This window comes from Gopherus evgoodei, chromosome 23 (genome assembly GCF_007399415.2).
Source record: "Gopherus evgoodei ecotype Sinaloan lineage chromosome 23, rGopEvg1_v1.p, whole genome shotgun sequence".
Lineage (NCBI taxonomy): Eukaryota > Metazoa > Chordata > Testudines > Testudinidae > Gopherus > Gopherus evgoodei.
This window is the reverse complement of record NC_044344.1, coordinates 12,580,896-12,601,017: the sequence shown is the minus strand read 5'-3', so window position 1 is coordinate 12,601,017 and position 20,122 is coordinate 12,580,896. Positions and strand designations below refer to the sequence as shown.

Here is a 20,122-nt window from a genome sequence, read left to right as displayed (position 1 = left end):
CCCCTATTGGATTCCTACCCAAATCCCCGCCCCAGCCCCGCTCTTCCCGGAGTGTGCCGCATTCCCCCTCCTCCCCCTCCCTCCCAGCGCTTGCCGTCGTGAAATGGGGAGAAGCGGGAACATGGCGCGCTCAGGAGAGGATGCAGAGGCGGACATGGAGGTGAGCTGGGGCGGGGCAGGGAGCTGCCGGATTTTTCCCCGTGGGTGCTCCAGCCCCGAAGCCCATGGAGTCGGCGCCTATAGCCTGGCAAGCAGGCTACAGGCAGCAGGAGAAACGAGGGGCTGTTTCCTCCTGAGGCTTTTCTGCAGCTATACAGGGAGACCGTCTCTCTCCTTTGCTTCCAGCTGGTCTCTGCCACGTGGCGGGAACCTGGGCTAGCTACAGCCTCTCTCCTGGGACTCTGGGGCTCTGCATGGTGGGGTCAGAAACTGCTTCCATTCTGCCTGACTGTTTTCAGTCCTCTAATTGGCTGCTGGTGACAGCTGTGGTCTCCCCAAATCCCACTGGTTGTCAGGGTGACTGGGTGGGAGTCACAGCCCCATCCTCTTCCCTTCAGCTGCCAGAGGAAATCAACAGTGCAGGACTCTGTCAACCCCATGGGGCCCAAAAGGGGTGTCTCTTCTCTAGTGACACAGCCCCTTTGCTAAGGGGGGGTGGGAGACTACTCATAGACTATTCATAAACTTTAAGGTCAGAAGGGACCATTATGATAATCTAGTCTGACCTCCTGCACAACGCAGGCCACAGAATCTCACCCACCCACTCCTGTATCAAACCCCTAACCTACATCTGAGTTACTGAAGTCCTCAAATTGTGGTTTGAAGACCTCAAGCTGCAGAGAATCCTCCAGCAAATGACCCATGCCCCATGCTGCAGAGGAAGGCAAAAAACCTCCAGGGCCTCTGCCAATCTGCCCTGGAGGAAAATTCCTTCCCACCCCAAATATGGCGATCAGCTAAACCCTGAGCGTGTGGGCAAGACTCACCAGCCAGCACCCAGGAAAGAATTCTCTCTAGTAACTCAGATCCCACCCCATCTAACATCTCATCACAGACCACTGGGCATACTTATGTGCAGATAATCAAAGATCAGTTGCCAAATTAATTGCCAAAATTAGGCTATCCCATCATACCATCCCCTCCATAAGCTTAGTATCAAAGCCAGATATGTCTTTTGCCCCCACGACTCCTCTTGGAAGGCTGTTCCAGAACTTCACTCTTCTAATGGTTAGACACCTTCGTCTAATTTCAAGTCTAAACTTCCTAGTGTTCAGTTTATATCCATTGGTTCTTGTGTCCACATTGGTACTTAAATAATTCCTCTCCCTCCCTAACATTTATCCCTCTGATATATTTATAAAGAGCAATCATAACCCCCCTCAGCCTTCTTTTGGTTAGGCTAAACAAGCCAAGCTCTTTGAATCTCCTTTCATACGACAGGTTTTCCATTCCTCGGCTCATCCTAGTAGCCTTTCTCTGCACCTGTTCCAGTCGGGTGGCAAGTCCGTGCTGTGCAGTTACACAGCTGTTTCAGTGTGCTGGCTCAATCAAAGCCCGTGCATGTAAGTCTATCTGGCTGGAAATTACAGCTCCAGCTCCCATATGTTGGGGCAAACAAGGAGGCTGCGGTGACACGGTGGTGAACTGCCTGGTGCAGCAATGACAACCCCAAGTGCTGCAAACTGGTGTGTGCCAGACCCAAGTCCTGGGGCTGCTTCGAACATCAGCCAAACTGCCCAGTCCTGGGGCTGCAGAGCATCTCCCCAGAGCCCAGCTCGCCACACGCCTGCCCAGGCTCACAGCCACTCCGCAGGCCTTGGCCTGCTGACGTCACGTCGCTGGAATGATGCCACGGCGTGGTGACGTCACCCCGCGGAGCCTGGGGCCCGCAGCGCTGCCCTCTGGCGGGGGCTCGGCGGCGCGCTGCTCCGAACGCAGTGCAGCAGGGCCGCAGTGCGCATGCGCGTCCGCCTTACGCGCTGGCATTCGGCTGCCGGGTGGTGTCTGTAGAGCGCCGCGGCGAGATGGCGGGGCGGGTGAGTGCGCGTGAGGGGCGTCCCCGAGCCCCGGTTCCGGGTCCCCCCTCCCCCCGGGCCGGGTCCCCCGTTCCTCCCCCTTCTCCCCACTCACCTCTCGCCCCGGTTCCGGGTCCCCCGTTCCTCCTCTTCCCCCCTCGCTCACCCCTTCCCCCTCCGGGCCGGGTCCTCCCTCCCCCCCGGGCCAGGTCCCCCTCTCCTTCCCCCCCGGGCCAGGTCCCCCTCTCCTTCCCCTCCTCCCTACTCACCCCGGGCCGAGTCCTCCCTCCCCCCCGGGCCAGGTCCCCCTCTCCTCCTCCTCCCCACTCACCCCGGGCCGAGTCCTCCCTCCCCCCCGGGCCAGGTCCCCCTCTCCTCCTCCTCCCCACTCACCCCGGGCCGAGTCCTCCCTTCCCCCCCGGGCCACTCACCCCTCGCCCCGGGCCGAGTCCTCCCTCCCCCCCCTGGCCAGGTCCCCCTCTCCTTCCCCTCCTCCCCACTCACCCCTCGCCCCGGGCCGAGTCCTTCCTTCCCCCCGGGCCAGGTCCCCCTCTCCTTCCCCTCCTCCCCACTCACCCCGGGCCGAGTCCTCCCTTCCCCCCCGGGCCACTCACCCCTCGCCCCGGGCCGAGTCCTCCCTTCCCCCCCGGGCCAGGTCCCCCTCTCCTTCCCCTCCTCCCCACTCACCCCTCGCCCCGGGCCGAGTCCTTCCTTCCCCCCGGGCCAGGTCCCCCTCTCCTTCCCCTCCTCCCCACTCACCCCGGGCCGAGTCCTCCCTTCCCCCCCGGGCCACTCGCCCCGGGCCGAGTCCTCCCTTCCCCCCCGGGCCAGGTCCCCCTCTCCTTCCCCTCCTCCCCACTCACCCCTCGCCACGGGCCGAGTCCCCCCTTCCCCCTGGGTCGGGTCCCCCTCTTCCCCCCCGCTCACCCCTTCCCCTGGGCTGGGTCCCCCGTTCCTCCCCCTCCTCCCCACTCACTGCTTCCCCCCCCCCGAGCTGGGTCCTCCAGGTCATCGCTCCTCCCCCTATGTCATGTCCCACTTTCCTACCAGTCAGCCCTCCTTCCCTGTACCCCCAGTCACCCCCCTTTCCCCCCAGGGTGTCTCCTCTTTCCCCTCACGCTGGGTCCCCCTTTCTCTCCAATCATCCCCCCTTCCCGTTGGGCTGCGTCCCACACACAGGAGGGGAACATGGGACTGTCAGGTGCCCCTGTTCTCCCCTAGTCCCCCAACACTCATCCCTCATGTCCCCCTTCTCAGAGTTCCTTCCCATCACCCGATCCCCCAACCCCTACCCCTTGTTCCCACTGGATCTTCCAATGCGAATCACCTTCCCCTCACGGCGAGCACTTGCTTTTATAGCTTATTTTCTGTTCAGAAAAAAATTTCAGCGTGAATATTCTGTTGTCCTTAGATTATGTTTTCCCATAATAAAGATCTCCCTTGATAGAGGCAGATTGGAGCAATATGCTTGCTTTTAATTTCAGATTCTTGTCCTGGTTGGGATTTGAACTCAGGTTTGATCATCCCTTAGAAATTAGATTGACCTAGTTTTGTCAAGGTTGTGAAAAATTAAACATGTTGAACCCTCTAGTTAGGTTTACCTAGCCTCTGCTGTAGAAGTGGGTAGGTCAGTGGAAGAATTTTTCTGTTGATTTAGCTACCACCTCTCGGAGAGATGGATTAGCTGCATTGGTGGAAGAAACCTCTTCTGTTCATGCAGGAATCCTCTACGCTATGACATTAGGTACAGCAGCAGAGTTGCCGTGATGCAGCTGTGCACTGTAGTGTAAATGTAGTTTTACAAGGCCTGGGTTAGAGCTGGGATTAGAATTTGATGGTTGTGATATTCCCAGATTTTATAATAAAGAGGTAACTTTCTCAATAGCTTCTTGGTCTGCACATGCTCAGTTTAATTCTTTAGCTCATAATTCAGTGCAAGAGGCTTCTGACAGACTAGAGTAACAAAACCTTTTTCAAAGTTAAGTTTTAGTTTGATTTTTCCTTAGAGGGCTGGTGGGTGGCATGCACTCTGTGAGGATAACCTTCAAATACTGGAGACCCTGGTGCAATGGAGCACTTGTTTGATCTCTCCCTGTAAGCAACATTTGGGTGCCAGAATCTCTTAACATTAAGAAAATCTGTTTTGTTCAGGTGCTGTATCTTGGGAGCTCCTTGTTCAAATGTCCTCAAATCTGGATCCCTAACAGAACCCTGTGCTGCCATAAGGCATACCAGATTTCAAGGCAACCTGTGCAACCGTGTAGATATCAAGCACTTAAATTCAAGCTTTAAACAGAAATCTGGTCTGAACTTTTACTGTAGTAATGTCAAACTTAACAGCTAGGTCATGAAGTAGAACACACAGTAGGTCGTTGATGCCAAGGGGTTCAATTTTAAGAGAGTACTGAAGCAGTATGTAGGAATATGCAAGAGTTCAGCAGTAGGCACAGCTTCATGGGCACGTTTTCCATGGTGTTACATCCCTTATATTAGATGTGAATTTGGCTCTCAGTCAGCAGGCATCAGTAACTGAAGCCTGATTGTTCTCCAGATTGTATATTTGTGCGTATAGATCTTGGTACAATAGTGTCATGGAAAAATATTGTGCAGTACCCTTTAGTTTACTGAATAAGATTGTATTTGTAACAGGAAAATAAATCTGATGATCATTCAGGACCAGGTGTGCTGGTATTGTGGATAGTTCCTGGTGCTTTGATAAAACTAAGAATGGAGAGCAGTTGGTGAGCAAATACCTCATATGTTGCATACTGAGGGCTTGTCTACACTGCTGCCTAAGTTGATGTAAGTTATGTCGCTCAGGGGTGTGAAAAAACTTACTTTGACTTAATGCGGTGTCTACACCATGCTGTGTCGGCAGGAGAGCTTCCACTGCTCATTGAGATAGATTAATTACGTCGAGGTTGAGGATGATCTTTCACAGGTTTTATTTTTTATGGGTCCTTTGGTGATTGAGGAGTCCAATCCTTGAGCTACAGGCTTGTTGGCAGAAGTTGCAGGTGGTTGGAAGTCAGGGTTGGACCAGGATTGCTGCATGACAGTCATCTGACCTTTCTTTTCTGGTGTTTTTCTGCAAGCAGGGCAATGCAATTTTCCTCAAAAGTGGACCTTCCTTCTCGGAGACATCTTCGCCAGTTATCCCTATCCTGGGCTACTGTTTCCCAGTGTGTGGTGCTGATGCCACATCTCTTGATGTTTATTTTGAAGGAGTCTTTAAAGCCTTTCTTTTGGCTTCCCCATTTTCTTTCTCGTTTGGTGAGCTGGGCGTACAGCAATTGTTTTGGTAAATGTATGTCAGGCATGCGCACACAGTGCCTGCTCCACCTCAGCTACTGCTGGATAATCAGGGCCTCAACACTGATGTTGGTCCCTGTGAGGACACTGATAGTGTGGCCATCCTCCCATTTTATGTTGGGGATCGTCCGAAGAAAGTGCTGGTGCTAATGTTCCAGGTTTTTCAGGTGTTTTCTATAGGTCACCCAAGTGTCTCAGCCATAGAGGAGAGTTGGCATTACCACTAGTTTATAAACTAAAAGTTTAGTGTGTGTTCTGTTGTAATTGTTAAACATCTAGTGAGACAGACTGCCAAAGGCAAGCCTGGCACAACAGATTCTGTGCTGAATCTCAATGTCTATGTTTGCCCTCTGTGAGAGATGGCTGCCAAGATAGGCAAAATATCCTACATTTTTCCAGTTCTTCTTTGTCAGTGGAAATCTTCCTTGCTGGGTATGATGATTGACCAGGAGCTGGCTGGAGGAGAACTTTTTTTTTGTTGCTGATGTTCAGAGGTAGCCCTAGGCTATTAAGCAAAGCAGTTGAACAAATGAACAATACAGCATCAGGCCTTTCTATATTTATCTGATATCGCGATAGAAGGGCAAGATGCACAGGAAGTGTTGTGGATTCTTTGCTAGGTTAGAATCCTGCTGGAGGCCCCTTGCTTGCTTAGTCACCTAATTTCAGGATACCTCTAGAACCTCGGAAGTGGTGGGGTCATGTATATGATTGGAAGAATCAGTCTGCTTTATGGGCTGTTGTGCTTTTGGGGCAGGGGGAAGCACCTTTGTAGGTATTGCCTCCTATGCAGCTTGTAAATGTAATGGCCAGTTCTTCAAAATCTCTGTCCTTTTTAGCATTTAAAATCAAGTCAACAAATAGTGTCATGCTTCAAGGGTTATATGACACAACAGATTTTACTGAAATCCATGCAGGACAACTGTTGTATTAATAAACTGTTTTAGTCAGGAGAATGAAGACTGTTCTGATCTTTAAATGAAAGATATCACTTGGATAGAAAAAAGAAAAATCTTGATCCCCTACCCTGCATCCAGGAAGGAGTACATCATAATTGTCCAGGACAGCGAGGCCTGGTATAAACTTTGTGCACTCAGAGTTCATCCCTAAAGTAACATTAACATCCGAGAGTGGACAGAACTGCTTGTAGAAAAATGGGTTGGCTTGTTCTTCTGCTGTTTTAATATTGTGATGTAGTGATGATGGGTTAGGTGTCAAACTCAGAATTCATTAACTGCTCTGTATCTGCGGGCCAGGGCTCAAAAATCTATTCACCTGCAAAACAAATTTTGGGATCCGAACCTACCCCTTAGAGAACCTCATGTAAAATATAGCCACAGTGCAACTGGATAGCCTTTGAAACAGTTGTCAGTCTCTTCTTTTAGCAGTTTGGTATGGCTAGTTAAACCAGTGATGATGTAAATTATAGGTAAGATGTGGATGGTAGAGTCTCTCAGCTTTGGCAATAATGACCCTGGTCAATATTTTCAGTCTTGTTCCATGTACAATTTATTGGGAATGATGAGTCTCTTGCATAGACAGGAAGGACTTTGTATACAATATGTGTACTAGTAGCCTAAAAGTTCTCTGGGATGAAGAAATATTCCAGATTGTTACAAAGTACACCCTTGAATATAGGGTAAAGTCTTAGTTTGGCCGTGCAATGGCTTGCTCCTGTTTAAAGCTTTTCCTCTTGATGTGATGTTTCATCTGAATTGCCTTTAAAGTAGCAATTTGTTACTTTGTAACTAAATTATCAGAAATGGATAATCTTGGCTAGTGGGAGGAACGAGAAGTGATATTGTTTCAAAAGATGGATAAATTAAATGGTGATTCTTTGAGCTTTGCTGCTTTCGTTGGTGGGGAAGACTAACAATAAGGGAGGAGTGTAGGGTTATTTGATTCAATCTCATAAAATGATGTTAGGAAATCCTTGCTTTCTGATTGGTATCATGGCACAGTACTATGGATAGAAACTATTTTTGGTTGATCAAACTACAGTATTGTAGAGACCTGGCTGGTATGTATGCTGCACTGCCCTGCTAGGTAGAATCAAACCTGTTCAAGTGGGTCATAAGCCCTATAATGCTAACAGCTGATGGAGATTATCCATTAGCTCAAGTGGTAGTGGTCTGTGCTTTTGTGTCAGAGGGACCTTAGTTCTGTTAGTGCCTTGAAATTCTTAATGGCTCTACTGTGCAGCTGTAGTGATAACCTTGCAATTACTAGATAGCCATAGACTTGTTACAAGGTAATTATCCCTTCATTAAGAACTACTTTTTTTTCTGGTTTTATCCATTGTGTTTTAATCATTTATGCAGAATCATGGCAAGGATTGCTTTGTAAATAAATCTATTGATTGACTATTATGTGGGCTTTTATGGCAACTTTACATTTATTTTTAAAAGTTTAATTAAATTTGAGCCAGAAATATTTGAATCACAAATTCTAAAACTTTTTAGGGAGTATATTTCAGATAGCTTTGCAAAATAATCATGAAAATCTTGGAGCCAAGCCCCCAAAATCTACTTGTGTGTCTTTACTACAATGAGAGGCAGAGGGGTAAATTATTATTTGAATTATGATTGGGGTCCTTTAGACACTATTGCGATGTGGACCCTGTTGTGCTTAGCATGGGGTATATGCATGTTAAGTGACAGTCCCTGCCCTAGAGTTTACAGTTCAAATAAGTAAGACAGGGAAATTGTGGGAGGGGAAAGAGAAGCACATCTCAGTGTTACAATGGTCATCAGAAAAATCACTTATCCTAGTGGCATAGTGATAGCCAGTGCAGACCGAGCTGGAATGGAGCACTTCAGCTACTGCAAATACATACAGAACAAGTTTTAACTACAGCTTATGTAGTATGTAAAGAGAGGCCTATTAGGGTATGTCTGCACAGCATTGTGGAGTAAGTGGGAGTGAGTCTCTCAGCCCGTGTTGACACTCAAATTAGTGAGGCTTGCGCTAGCACTCTAAAAATAGCTGTATAGACAGTGCTTTGAAGTTGCAGCTCAGGCTAGAGCTTGGGCTCTGAAGCCCATTCCCCTCCCTAGGCTTCAGAGCCCAAGCTGCAGCCTGCATTGCAACTTCAAAGCACTGTCTACACAGCTATTTTTAGAGTACTAACACGAGCCCCTCTAGCCCGGGTCCGTCGACCTGATCTGGGAGGTTGGCTCCGTCTGGGTAGATATATCCCTAGGGTCAACTATCGGTAATAATGTTATGTGGAGGAAACCCATCAACAAGGCTGATCCAGTTCATTTCACACAGACCTCAGTACCGATGTCCGATGGTAACAACTTTCAATCTGTGCTATCTTGGTGCGGATTTGAAATAGTGATGTAGACATGGAAGGCCCCACACACAGGTACCAATACCTGAGACATTCAGCTCCTCACCATTTGCTTTCTTGAACTGGAAAAAAAAATGTACTCTTTCCCCCTTGTTATGCTGGCTGATTTTCTGCTCTGCTCTCTGGCTAGGGTAAACAGGGGTAGCCAGTCCTGCTCATCTCTGAAGTTCAAATTTTGTTTACTTTTGAAAATACAAGCAGAGGCTTTATGGCAGTGGAAGCTCCTGGGTCAAGGGAGGAGTGAAGAGGAGTGTATACCACTCTTTCTTGTCTAGAGTCTGTTTTTTTATCTAAGGACAATCTCAGCAGCCCACTTAAGACACTTCACTTTCATGAAAATTAACAGTTATTCAAGTTTTTTTTAAAAGCTTGCTATTCAAACTCAGCGTAACTTAAAGCCACTAAAAATCTCATTGTGATAAGAGTTAATATTTTTAGGATAATCAGGTAAAGACCTCAACTGTTCACCTTCAAAGGCACTAAATTTGACTTGATTTTGTTGAACTTGTTACACATGCTTAAGGAGCACAACTCCTTCCAAACCAGAAGAATTTAATTTGCAAAACCTTTTTGAAGGACAAACAAAGCAGATGGAAATGGAGGCTTCCCAGCTGGAAATGAGGGTCACCGACCTGTGATGTTACACACACTAAACACTTCATGTCCTTTATATTGCTGATCTTTCAATAAAACTAAACTATTACAGATCTTGAGGGAAATCCTGACAATTTAGGTTTGGTGTCTTGGAAAAGCATTTGTGGTCAGGTTTGTCTTTTTCTTGGACAACAGGTGTATGATGTACCCCATGAAAACACAAACATTGCAGAGCACTTGCTAAACTCATATTTGTGATTTTTTTTTATTCTTTGTTGCTTTTTAAAATAAGCATTTTGACTATTAAAATGTTTTTTAAAAGTTCAAAACCTTACATGATTAAAAACAGAAATATTTCCAGACAAGTGACAGAATAAAGTAGTACTGTGAAACTCTTGGTACTGGTGGTTAGTTTCCTTCACTTGCCAGCGATGGGACCTACGGGAGGAAATTTCAATTCACAATATTTTGAATCTATATCTACACATGTGGTGTCTTGTTTATGTATATGACCATATTGAGGCAGTGAAAAATTAAATTGGATACTTATTTTCTGAGATCTTTTGTAAAGAAAGAGTCTTGACTATGTTAGTGACACAATTTGATTTTTTTAAAAAAAGTCTGAAGAGCTTACATCATGGTTTGATAATCTGAACACAGAACTGGGTGTCAGAAACATAATTTTTATCCTAGCTCCAACATCAGTTCAGTTTTGGCCTCTGTTAATTCACTGGACTTCTTTTTTTCCCATCTGTAAAGTGGGGCTAATACTTTCCTACCTTCCTCTTAGTGATTTTGAGTTTTAATGAGTTGATTTTATAAAGTAATATGAAGATGAAGCTACTTAGGATATATTTGATTCTCCTGGCAATACCATGTTTGTACTGGTTTGCTGATTTCCAAAAACTGAGCTACTGGAGATAGGTGTCATGTACTAATATAGAAAAAAGAATGCATTACGTTATTGTTTCTAAACTCCGTACCAAAGGGGATGGCTGTAGAGAAAATATCTTCATATTTTTAAACTTCCAAAATGATTTTATTGATCTTAACACAAGGTCTGTCACAAGGCACTTGACAGGGTGGTTTTGATTTAAATCAAACTAGTCGGGAAGACTTGATTTAATCATGGTTTTCTGCATAAAAGTGCATTCTTGATGATTGTTATAACCTTAATACATATTCTTCATAGCTCAGAGATAGATGTAGGTTTCATTTTTAGAAGGTACACACTATACATTTTTAAATAGTGATTTATTTTGAAAACTTTTCAGATTAGTTTTACAGCTATATCAGAAAATGATTGGTTATTTCATTTACCAAAGATATTTGAAGCAGATATTTGTGAAGTCATTGGGAGATGAACTATCTCGAGTTCAACATGTTAATCATTAATATTTGGAGAATTTTCTGGCCATGCTGTATAAGGAGGAGAACATCACCAGACTGACATTTAAATTGTTTTACTTAACTAAAACAACAATGTTAAGAGGGGGGAGGGATAGCTCAGTGGTTTGAGCATTGGCCTGTTGAACCCAGGGTTGTGAGTTCAATTCTTGAGGGGGCCATCAGGGGGGAACAACTGTACTTGTTCCTGCTAGTGAAGGCAGGGGGCTGGACTCATTGACCTTTCAAGGTCTCTTCCCTTCCAGTTCTGTGAGATAGGTGTATCTCCATATAAGTGTTCTGGATTTTTTTCTTCAACAGCAAACATATAATATTTTAACAAAATAAGCATATGTCCCTCACATCTCACATTTATCTCCAGACTTCTTCTCCTTGTCCAGATCTGTTCTGCCCCCAACAATCTTCTATTCATTGAACTTTTTGAAACTTTGCACTTTTAGAGAGAGGTAAGGGATTGACTCTGTGTACACAAATTTGCGAGGGACAACAGAGTTGAGGTCTATTATTTCTCACCTTTATATATTTATTTATTTAAAACATTTTTGCTGTTAACAAGCATGTTACCTCTGGAGGCATAAATCCATAGTTCGAGAACTGGAAAACTAAGCATCTCTGATGGTAGCTTCTAGACCGAGCACTGAGTCCCATTGGGTAGATAGAAAGATTAACCTCAATAATCTGTACAGAACCCCATGTGGAACCCCATAAGATTGAGTCCTTAATCCATGAACTATTGGAACTCCATTTACAAAACTTTTCTTAAACATGACATGAATATATTGTCTCATACTATGGAATTTGAATTTATAATCCCTATTCCAGGATGAGATATCTTTGAGCTATAATGTATCTTAATTAAAACTATCTTTAGATAGGTTTTTTCCTCAGAAAGCATTTTATTAAAAAAATCCAATTTAAATTAAAAAAATCATTGATTTTTATCCACCCTGATCAGGCTTCATGTAAGATGTGTTGTGACTGCAACATCACATGGTCACAACACACTGGTTCTTACTAGTTCCTTTCTTGTGCACCAACAGGATGGGAAAACAGTCAGTTTCAACTCCCTGCTGGGTCACAAGCATCAGCTAAGGAGAGCACAGTATCCTTACATCACAATTGCAATAAAAGCCCTGCCCTTTGTGCTTAAGACTGTTTCTGACCTACTTAAGGAGACTCAATAGCTTGCCATCAGGAATATAAATGAAAATAAAAAGGTAGTGAGGAAATAGGGGAATCTAGTTTTGCGGTTTCGAGGTACATTTTCAGAGTCATTGTAAAGGAGACAGGAATAGGACTAAAATACACAGGAAGAGGAACAGTTTTACTTTTGAAAGATCATATAATTTTTTCTGGTAAATTACAATATTTAATATTCATCTAGTACAAGGAGCCTAGCATCAGGTTTTAACATCCAGTTCTCAGTGTAAGGAACAAAATCTCTCCCAGATTTAGATGCTGTTGCGTAACCTGCTGTCAGGATCAGCAAGTTAAGCTTTCCTCTGTCAAATGAGGAGCGGCTTTGTCTATAAATACAAAAGTAATGCTGATTCTCATATTCAGTAGAGAACTGACCATTAGTAACTTATTTCTACTATGAATAACAAACTTATCCCCGCTTAGGACTCCAAAAATGGAAAACACCATATCCAAGACTTCATTTAATGCCCTCAAGTTCTCTGTCTCTAGAGAAATTTGACTTCAGATTTGTGGATGGTAACAACTAGGGCTGTCAGGCAATTAAAAAAATTAAGCGTGTGATTAATTGCACTGTTTAAATGGTATTCTATTATTGTTTTTAAAATATTTTTGGATGTTTTCTACATTTTCAAATGAAATATATGGCAGAATGCAGGTAAAACAGACCAGGCGACATGCGATTCTCCTCCAAGGAGTTCAGTCACAAATGTAATTAATGTGTTGTTTTTTTAACGAGCGTCATCAACATGGAAGCATGTCCTCTGGAATGGTATACAAACGTTTAGCATATCTGGCATGTAAATACCTTGCAATGCTGGCTACAAAAGTGCCATGCAACTGCCTGGTCTCACTTTCTGGTGACATTGTAAATAAGAAGAGGGCAGCATTATCTCCTGTAAGTGTAAAACTTGCTTGCCTTAGCAATTTGCTGAGCAAGAAGTAGGGCTGAATGGACTTGTAGGCTCTGGAGTTTTACATTGGTTTGTTTTTGAGTGCAGTTACATAACCAAAAAAAGTCTACATTTGTAAATTTCACTTTCGTAACAAAGAGATTACACTACAGTACTTGTATGAGGTGAATTGAAAAATACTATTTCTTTTATATTTATTAATTTTTGCACTGTAAAAATTATACACTTTGATTTCAATTACAGCTCCAATGCAATATATATGAAAATGTAGAAAAACATCCAAAATATTTAATAAATTTCAATTGGTATTCTATTGTTTAACAGTGCAATTAAAACGGACTAATTTTTTTGTTAATCGCATGAGTTAACTGAGATTAATTGACAGCCCTAGTAACAATTTAATTGTTTTGAGTTTCCTTTATAACTTGGAGTTCACATTGTATTAAAATCCCAAGCAATATCCCAGAAAGCTTATTCCAAGCTAAATTCATGCTACTTCACAAGCACTGATGATTTTATTTTAATCACAAGCACCTAACCTTTGTTCTGGACCCTTATGCTGGCTTTCAGAGGGGAATAATAGATGTACCAATTTATATATAGGCTATATCTGAAAATGGTTGGAAGGTGATGCTTAGCTATTTAAGTCCTTAGTTTGAAATACCTAGACTCCCTAGTATCACAGGTTCAGATCCTGGTAGGGTTGACTCAAAATTCCATCATTCTGTGATGGAGAAATTGGGATCCTTACAGTTTCTGTTAGGATCATTCAGGCAAAACATGAAGGGATTATTATTTATTATGAAGGCTTGTCTGTTCTGTATGGACCCTGATGTAATTCTTGTAAGATTACCATGCTGTCCTTATTTAAAGTAATAAAAAATCCCTTTCCAATTGCTGTGCAGTATGATGTGTACAGCTTAGTTGCTTCCCTCTGTCCTAGTGGTGGCAAACTCTAAATGGTGCTGTATTTAGATGCACAGTGTCACAATTCTGGATTCTCCAGAATGAAAAATGCTGCGTAAATGTTACGTATTATCAACATCAATGAGCCTTCTGCCCCCTGTGTTGCTCTTTTATAGTTGCTTTTGTGTCTCCGGTAATGGTTTGTTAGTGTTAGGACTTGAAGTAATACATTGTAAGGTAAGGGAGAGCACAGCAATTATCTTGCAGCATGAGAAACATCAGTGTTACCTGTAGTCATATTTATCTCCTGTCAAATTGGAGGTAGAATACAGAATTAGCCTTACATTAATGTAGTTCTTAACATAAGGGCTTTGGTCATTGCAGAAGAGGGGAAGGGAAGGCTTGCTGCTGAATGAACCTCGGTAACATCTCTTTGGAGATGCTCATGCCCTGCCCCATCCACACACCCCTGTTCCCTGACTGCCTCCGGACTCCTGCCACCCCCTTCCAACCCCTCCTCTCATTCTTGATGCCCCTCCCGACCCCTGCCCCATCCAGCCCCCCCAGGACCCCTGCCCCATCCAACCCCTCCTCTCATTCCTGATGGCCTCCCGGAACCTCTGCCCCATCCAACCACCCCTTCTCCCTGTCCCCTGACTGCCCCCTCATCCCAAACCCCCCTCCTTCCTGACTGCCCCCCGGGACTCCTGCCCCCATTCAACCCCTTTTCCCCCTCCGACCACCATCTGTTCCCCTTCCCTCTATCCACCCCCTCCCCCGCTCCCTGCCCCCTTACCGCACTGCCTGGAGCACTGGTGGCTGGCAGCGCTACAGCTGTGCCACCCAGCTGGAGTCGGGCCACGCTGCCGCCCCCACCACCACCACGCAGCACAGAGATCGGGTCAGGCTGGGCTCTGCAGCTGCGCTGCCCCACGAGCTCACAGCCCCGTCGCCCAGAGCATTGCGCTGGCGGTGGAGCAAGTGAGCTGAGGCTGTGGGCGAGGCAGAACAGCGGGGGTGGGGCCAGGGGAGAGGCTCAGGGGCCAGGCAGGACAGTCCCACAGGCTGTATGTGGCCTGCGGGCCAGTAGTTTGCCCACCCCAATGTAGAGTATAGTTAGTGTTAGTTACAGGTTTCAGTTTTAGGTCTTTTATGGACCAAGTTTGAATCTTGGTACTGGTACTGTAGTCATGCCTTACTCTCCAAAGTTTTAGTCTTGCTAGTCATGTGCTGGGCTGATGTTAGCAATAAGAAGGTGGTCAAGGAAAGTGTGGGCTCCTTACGGAATGGGAGAGGCAGCCTAGTGACAGATCATGTGGAAAAAGCTGAAGTACTCAATGCTTTTTTTGCCTCTGTCTTCACAGACAAGGTCAGCTCCCAGACTGCTGCACTGGGCAGCACAGCATGGGGAGGAGGTGAGCAGCCCTCAGCGGTGAAAGAACAGGTTAAGGACTATTTAGAAAAACTGGACATGCACAAGTCCATGAGGCCGGATGCACTGCATCCGAGGGTGCTGCAGGAGTTGGCTGATGTGATTGCAGAGCCATTGGCCATTATCTTTGAAAACTTGTGGCGATCGGGGGAGATCCCGGATGACTGGAAAAAAGCCAATGTAGTGCCCATCTTTAAAAAAGGGAAGAAAGACAACCCGGGGAACTACAGACTAGTCAGCCTCACTTTAGTCCCCAGCAAAATCCTGGAGCAGGTCCTCAAGGAATCCATTTTGAAGCACTTGGAGGAGAGGATGGTGATCAGGAACAGTCAGCATGGATTCACCAAGAGCAAGTCCTGCCTGACCAACTTGATTGCCTTCTACAATGAGATAACTGGCACTGTGGATATGGGGAAGATGGTGGATATATCTTGACTTTAGCAAAGCCTTTGATACAGTTTCCCACAGTATTCTTATATGAAGATATACCTATCTCACAGAACTGGAAGGGACCCCGAAACCACTGAGCTATCCCTCCCCCCCCGCCCAGATTAAAAAAGTATAGATTGGATGAATGGACTATAAGGTGGATAGAAAGCTGGCTAGATTGTCGAGCTCAACAGGTAGTGACCAACGGCTCGATGTCTATTTGGCAGCTGGTATCAAGCGGAGTGCCCCAGGGGTCGGATTTGTTCAACATCTTCATTAATGATCTGGATGATGAGATGGATTGCACCCTCAGCAAGTTTGCGGATAATGCTAAGCTAGGGGGACAGGTAGATATGCTGGAGGGTAGGGATAGGGTCCAGAGTGACCTAGACAGATTGGAGGATTGGGTCAAAAGAAATCTGATGAGGTTCAACAAGGACAATTGCAGACTCCTGCACTTAGGAAGAAAGAATCCCATACACTGCTACAGCCTGGGGACTGATGGGCTAAGCAGCAGTTTTGCTGAAAAGGACCTGGGAATTACAGTGGACAAGAAGCTGAATATGAGTCAGCAGTGTGCCCTTGTTGCCAAGAAGGCCAATGGCATTTTGGGCTGTATTAGTAGGAGCGTTTCTAGTGGGAGGGATAGCTCAGTGGTTTGAGCATTGGCCTGTTAAACCCAGGGTTGTGCATTCAATCCTTGAGGGGGCCACTTAGGGATCTGGGGCAAAATCAGTACTTGGTCCTGCTAGGGGGCTGGACTCGATGACCTTGCAGGGTGTCTTCCAGTTCTATGAGATAGATATATCTCCATATATCAGATCGAGGGAAGTGATATCACATCTGGAGTACTGTGTCCAGTTTCTCCGCCCTCCCCCCCACTACAGAAAGGGTGTGGACAAATTGGAGAGAGTCCAGCAGATGAAAATGAAAATGATTAGGGGGCCAGGTCACATGACTTATGAGGAGAGGCTAAGGGAACTGGGATTATTTAGTCTGCAGAAGAGAAGAGTGAGGGGGGATTTGATAGCAGCCTTCAACTACCTGAAGGGGGCTTCCAAAGAGAATGGATCTAGACTGTTCTCAGTGGTGGCAGATGACAGAACAAGAAGCAATGGTCTCAAGTTGCAGTGGGGGAGGTCTAGTTTGGATATTAGGAATCACTGTTTCACTAGAATAGGTTACCTAGGGAGATGGTAGAATCTCCATCCTTAGAGGTTTTTAAGGCCTGGCTTGATAAAGCCTTGACTGGGATGATTTAGTTGGTGTTGGTCGTGCTTTGATCAGGGGATTGGACTGGATGACCTCCTGAGGTCTCTCCCAACCCTAATATTCTATGATTCTATTATTTCAGTCCTCGGGAGACTAAAATCCTTGGCGTCAATATAATGGTATCTGGGTGAAATTTAATGACCTGTGTATGCAGAAGGTCAGACTGTATAATCTAATGGTCCTGTCTGGCCTTAAACTCTATGAAATTATAAAGAGAAGTTTCCCAGTAACTTTCAGTTAATAAAATTCACCCATTTTGGTCTCTGGCTTGGTTGAAAACATCAGAACTATTCATTGAACCATAATCTTTTTCCACTGCACAATCTTAAACCTTTGGTGGCACAGTAGGAGAGGGGTGGATATTCAGGTATTAGAATCCCAAACAGTGTAGAGTTTTACATTTTCCTGCCAACACCTTGAATTGCCCTCAGAAATAAATATGATGAAATATGGTGTAATAGCGCCAAGCAGATATATTCTTTACCAGATGAGCCTAGGGCAGTCTTCTGTAGAGTGTACTGCAGTTGTCAGAACTAGAGGTTTCAGGGTGTAGAATGTGGCAATGTCTGCTTTAGAGAAAGAAACAAGGATAAGATGGTAATATCTTTAATTGGACCAACTTCTGTGATTTCTTCGGATTACTAAAGAAGAGCTCTGTGAAACTGAAAGCATGTCTGTTTCACCAACAGAAAAGTTGTTCCAAATAAAGATATTACCTCATTTGCCTTGTCTGTCTCATATACTGGGACTTAGGAGGCTATAATCAACTGCAGACTTATTTTAGAGAGAAGCTGTGTAAGTGCCTTAGAAACTGTAAATGTAGAAAGGTGCTTTTTGCCACTGATGGCAAACTATGCATCCAAATGGCACATCAATGCTAATGTGATCTCAAGGAACCAATTTGCATTTCATTTAATTAATAAAGTTTAAGAAATGCATAGTTTATTAAAAAAAGATGCTTGTATTTTCTTGTGGCTCATTACTGATTTTTTTTTCTGCTCATTTGTGTCACCTCCAATAGTCTATGCAAGCAGCAAGATGTCCTACAGATGAACTGTCATTAAGCAATTGTGCTGTGGTGAATGAGAAGGACTTCCAGGCTGGCTTGTAAGTATCCACTGTTATTCTTCTGTCTAACAAGACCTAGAGAGAGTGTCATTTTAGACCTGGAAGCAGTCAGCTAAATTTCTGAAACTGACTTGTTCCCAGAACTCACCCTGCCTGAGTTACTTGTATATCTCTTCTTTGAGAATGTGAATGTGGCTTTGAGGTTAAAAGTGAGGGTGTGGCTTTATCCCCAAAGATGAGAATAAGGTAGGGGCCATGCTTGGACAAAGAGCAGGCCTTCTTTGCATGGATGCATATTTAGAGTATTTCAGTTAAGTCTTTTTTAAGTGTAATGCATGGAAGCAGAAAACATGTCATTTTTATCTACAGGAAACTTTTGTTACTAGGCTAGTCCATAAAATTCAGTTTGAGGAGATTTAAATGTTTGCCTCCTTGTCCTCTTAGCCCCACCTATACAGTTGCTAGACATGATTTCAGTTTTTGAGATTGCAAAATATTTTGCAGTTCAAAAATGTGAACCTAATGAAGCATACATATACACTATACTTACTACTCACAAGTAGTAAGGAAATCACACATTCAAGGTTGTCCTGAGCAGTGTGTGTGCGTGCGCATGCGTGTGCATGTGTGTAGTGCTCGGGACAACCTTGAATGTGGGATTTTCTTCCTATTCGTGAGAGCTTTCTTTTGCAACCTTAATGTACTTTTAACGTATAGGATTTTTTTGTGTGTGCAATGGAGTGGATTGATTATCTCAGAGTGATTTTAAGCAGGAAAACACAATTTAAATAATTGATTTTTGTATTGTTTCCTCAAGAGAGGTTAATTCTTATTGGTTGGTAACCATTAAAACATATTGATTTGCAACCAAATATAGCTCTTACATTAAATTTGGTACTTTTTTGGCTAGTCACAGTGATACACTGTATCTATATGCATTCATTGAAGCAATTATATAATTAACATATATTTATCCATATGCTTAATTTTTCCATTGTTAGAAAACAGTGGATGATGCATTTCTTGTTTACTGGATGATGATTTCTTATGCAGGATTTTTGTCAAACTGCATTTGGATGGAAATTGGAATTCAGTTAAAAATGTAAAAAAAATTATTTTTATTTGACTAAATAATAAATTATGCTGGATACGTAAGAAATATGTTTGTTAAAACATTTTGCATTTAAGGAAGTATTAATTGTACTTAGTGACTTCACTGTTGCTGGGCTAGATGTTCAAAGGTATTTAGGTGCCTGAAGATGCAGATACACACCTAGTGTCAAGTATCAGAGGTGTAGCTGTGTTAGTCTGAATCTGTATAAAGTGGCAGAGTCCTGTGGCACTTTATAGACTAACAGACATATTGGAGCATGAACTTTCATGGGTGAATACTTTGTTGGATGCATGTAGTGGAAATTTCCAGAGGCAGGTACAAATATGCAAGCAAGAATCAGGCTAGAGATAACGAGGTTGTTGTCAGATGCTACCGGTGTGGTGCTCTGCTCTGTTCAATGTTGATATCAATCGGTTGCATGTGTGTGTTCCCTCTGTGTGCTGCCCAGCTCTGTGCAGATAGCTGACACAGCAGACCTTGAGAGAACCCCCTGTGACCACAGACTGTAGTAAGGTACAAAAGCACGTCGGCCAGGTTTATTGTCGAAGAGAAACACAGTCTCCAGCTCCCTGGCAAACAAGTCTAAGGTGCAGCTAGCCAGTACTTATGTGCTCCCTGGCAATGGACTCAGCTCAGTCAGTGGCAGGACTTTCCGCTGCCCACTAGGCTGGACAAAGACACCGCCCCAGGGATGCATTCTTATGCACAGGTAGAAACAAGTTACACATCACTCCTGACGTAGCAAGGTACAACCCCTCTACGTAGCAAGGTACAACCCCTCTACGTAGCAAGGTGCCACCTCTCACCTTGTACATATTGGTTCAAACAAAACAACTCTATCCATCATATTACCCTTTTGGCCCTGTCATTGGGATGGGTCAGCCTGTTCCTTGTTATCTGTGTGGAGTGTACAAGTATGCGAATGTTCTGATATCTGGTGTCCAATACCTTTTAGGTATGTCTCTTTTTGCAGCATCAGCCTTTTCTTGCCGGCTCCTGAGAGGTGGGCCTGCCTCTCGCTCACAGCTTAACTTTGCTTTATGTTAGCAAAGTCTTGACCGTTACTTTAGTTCAGGCCTTAGGGCTCATACTGGGCCTTGATACCAA

General features: G+C 44.5%; 1 protein-coding gene across 2 annotated transcripts in view; it reads left to right on the top strand.

Annotated features, from left to right (window-relative positions):
- Positions 1-1,929: 1,929 nt before the first annotated feature.
- The window catches only part of NSF (N-ethylmaleimide sensitive factor, vesicle fusing ATPase), a 159,576-nt gene continuing 141,383 nt past the window's right edge, over positions 1,930-20,122 (top strand). The window contains exons 1-2 of one of the 2 annotated variants that reach the window (XM_030541276.1): positions 1,930-2,036; positions 17,855-17,940. In XM_030541276.1, coding sequence (XP_030397136.1) covers positions 2,025-2,036; positions 17,855-17,940 — 98 coding nt within the window. In that variant the 5' untranslated portion in view covers positions 1,930-2,024. The remainder of the gene's footprint in view (positions 2,037-17,854; positions 17,941-20,122) is intronic. The other variant, XM_030541275.1, reaches the window with a different exon arrangement.